Below are 3,654 nucleotides of genomic sequence, written 5' to 3' on the forward strand. Positions count from 1 at the left end.
CTTCAGATTCTGCATTACAAACCCAAAAACCAATCTGACAAGGGAAGATTCTGCTCAGAACACAGAGCTGGAAAAGAGATATGAGAGGCCAGTCCAGAATCCCTTTTATAAAGGAGAGGCAATAAAATGTGGAAATAGTCATGGATTAATACTTTTATTCCATCACATTACATAAGAAAGCACATCATATCTTCCTTGGTTATGGGCAGAAAATACATTAAGAAAATTCTGGAATTAATAATTAAACTAATAAATAGAACATCCATGGTGCTGTATTTCATCAGATTCATGTTTGTAGCACAGTCAGGAATGTTAGAGAGGCTTGTCTTTCTTGATATCAAAATTACTTAAAACATCTTCCTGAAACTCAACACCTGACTGAATATTCTCCTCATTGCCACTTTCATCTCTTTATTCCTAAAAGTATAGATGACAGGGTTCAGAAATGGGGAAATAATTACATCAAAAATGGCAAGGAACTTATCCACTGGCACTATGGGAAATGGCCATGAGTACACAAAAATACATGGACCAAAAAATAAGACCACCACCGTGATGTGAGCTGACAGAGTAGAGAGGGCCTTGGACAAGCCACCTGAAAAACGTTGCCAAACAATGACCAAGATGAAGATATAGGAAATAACCAAAATGAAAAAAGTTCCCAGAGAAATGAAACCACTATTGGCAGTGACCATGAGTTCCAATCTGTAAGTGTCTGTGCAGGCAAGCCTAATAAATCGAGGAAGATCACAGTAAAAGCTGTCCACTTCATTGGGGCCACAGAATGGCAGGTTTACAACAAACACAAGTTGGATTAGTGAGTGGATAATTCCAATGGTCCAGGCCACCACTAAGAGTAAAATACAAGTTCTGAAGTTCATGATGGTCAGGTAGTGGAGAGGCCTGCATATAGCAACGTAACGGTCAAGGGCCATGGCAATGAGCAGAACCATCTCAGTTCCTCCAATAACATGAATGAAGAACATCTGAGCAATGCAGCCTTGAAAAGAGATTACTTTTCTCTCCTTGAAAAGATCAGAAATCATCTTGGGAGCTGCAATGGAGGAAACCCACATGTCAATAAAAGAGAGGTTGGCCAGCAGGAAGTACATGGGGGAGTGTAAATGGGAGTCAGAGATCACTGTGAACACAATGAGGAGGTTTCCCAAAATACCTGTGACATAGAACACAGAGAAAACTAGAAATAAGACAAGCTGCATCTCCAAAGAACTGGTGAGTCCCACCAACACAATCTCAGACACCACCGAATTATTTCCTCCCCCCATGGTTTCAGTCACTTTGGGCTCCAAATTTGCCTGAAAGAACAGGAAAAAATAAGAAATTGGGATTATTGGCCATATCAGTCAATGTTCCATTAGAGAAGCAGAACCACTACCAGATAAGATAGTGATTTGTTAGTGATTTGACCTTACATAATCATGGAAGGTGAATTAGCAATCTCTGTAAGTCTGTTATCTTTGCATCCAGTGCTGTAGCTTGAAGTCCACAGGACATGCAGCCAGGAGGAGAAGATGGATGTAAAATGGGGTAAAACAAAAATAAACTGGAACCCAGGGCACCTGGGTGGCTCAGTCGGTTAAGCATTCAACTTTGGCTCAGGTCATACTCTCACAGTTCGTGGGTTGAAGCCTTGCGCCAGGCTCTGTGCTGACAGCTAGCTCAGAGCCTGGAGCCTGCCTTCCCAATCTGTGTCCCTCCCTCTCTGACCCTCCCCTGCTCACACTGTCTCTCTCTCTCTCTCTCTCTCTCTCTCTCTCTCTCTCTCTCTCTCTCAAAAATAAATAAAACATTTAAAAAAAATTTTAATAAAAATAAACTGGAACCCACAAGCAAGAGCTACAGTTTCCAAGGTCAGACAAAAATTAGTGTCAGTGTTCATTGCCTCTAACTTCGATGGTGTGGATGCATTGCAGAAACCAAGGCCTCCACCACAGAGCTGAACACACAGCTGGCCACAAGTCAGAGAAGCTCAAGAAGGATCCCAAGTGGCAGTTACAGACCTGGCCACTGCCTCTCACCAGTGAGATAAGCCAGCAAAGAAATGACAATGTGTGTGAGCTCCAAATATGCCTACTGTTTCACTTTGACCTCAAAATATTGCAAACAAATTTCTCTTACAACCTATTGTAGTTGGAAACACTTAGAAGAGGAATTCTAGAGTATGTAGCTCAATCTAGCCAAGCTGTCACAATATAAAGCCACCACATTGCCTATTTAAAAGAATGTACAAATTTTGAAAATTATTTATCACATCTATTAATTTAGTCAAACCATGATCACAATGGCACCTAAGTGGATTTGAAAAAGGTTCTTAATCCATTGGTCCTAATCTCACTCCATCTCCCACCAACTTCCCTTATTATTACTGACTCCATTTAAATTTTCACCATGGGCTCTCCTCTGATGTCAGTAAGCCCCTTCAAGAGAGAAATGTGGAAGAATTTAAATAGAGTTTTGGCAAAAGGAAAACAAAGGTACTAAGTATTATATGGCAATAAAACTTGTTGCTTCGAATGGCCCACCGAGATTTTCAAAATGCTTAAAAACATATGAAGAAAAAAAAAACTGGTAGAACTACAGAAAGAAATAGAGAAATTTTGTATATCTGTAGAATTAGTGGGAGAATGAAATGCACTTCTTTCAGTGAAAAATAGGGCAAACTGACAAAATATCACACAGCATATGAAGGTTTAAAAACATGATAATCTAATTGGATTATATAGATCCCTGTCGCCAATATATGCAGAATACTCAAGCATTTATAGAACATTACAGAATTTTACAATATGCTGTCTTATAAAGCAAATCTTAACAAATTTCAAGATTGCTACCATGCAAACAATATTCCAGCCCAAAGCAATGAAGGTAGAACCACAAACCAAAATATAACTAGAAAATCTTCATATGTTTGGCAATTAGGTAACACATTTTTAAATAACTCGTGGATCAAAGATGAAATCACAATAGAAATTAGAAAATGTTTTAAATTGAGTTATAAAATATTTTATACCAAATCCTGTAGGATGCAACTAAAGCCGTATTCAGAGGGAAATATATAGTCTAAACTGCTAATATTAGAGAAAAAAAGGTTTAAAATTAATTTAATGAGCTAAGTATCCATCTTTAAGAGCTAGTTAATACAACCACCATACAAAAAAAACTAAGAAAGGAAATCATAAAGATAAGAGTATAAATTAATAAAATAGAAAACAAAAATAAACTACAGAGAATCTACTCAAAAAGAGCTGTTCTTTAATAAGACAAGTAAGGGGCACCTGGGTGACTCAATTGGTTAAGCATCAGACTTCAGCTCAGGTCATGATCTCACAGCTTGTGAGTTTGAGTCCTGCATCACATCAGGCTCTGTGCTGATAGCTCAGAGCCTGGAGCCTTCTTCACATTCTGTGTGTCTCTCTCTCAACAATAAAAGATTTTTTTAATAATAAGACAAGTAAAATTGATAAGCCTCTATTAAAATTAATCAAGGAAAAAAGAGATGGCACATAGAACTAGTATCAAGAACAAAAGATGACCATAAGTAGAGATGTTACAGACTTTAAAAGCCTGATAAGAGACTATAATAAACAACTTTAGACCAACATATCCCAAAGTGTGAAAATATCAGCAAATATC

The 3,654-nt window shown here is 37.9% G+C and overlaps 1 protein-coding gene across 1 annotated transcript; it reads right to left on the bottom strand.

The window, feature by feature from the left end:
* Positions 1–347: 347 nt before the first annotated feature.
* Positions 348–1,286, bottom strand: LOC115301935 (olfactory receptor 4F3/4F16/4F29-like). The gene has a single exon (XM_029951951.1). It carries the CDS (start codon positions 1,284–1,286, stop codon positions 348–350), a length of 939 nt encoding a protein of 312 aa, XP_029807811.1.
* Positions 1,287–3,654: the final 2,368 nt, after the last annotated feature.

This window comes from Suricata suricatta, chromosome 9, assembly GCF_006229205.1.
Source record: "Suricata suricatta isolate VVHF042 chromosome 9, meerkat_22Aug2017_6uvM2_HiC, whole genome shotgun sequence".
Lineage (NCBI taxonomy): Eukaryota > Metazoa > Chordata > Mammalia > Carnivora > Herpestidae > Suricata > Suricata suricatta.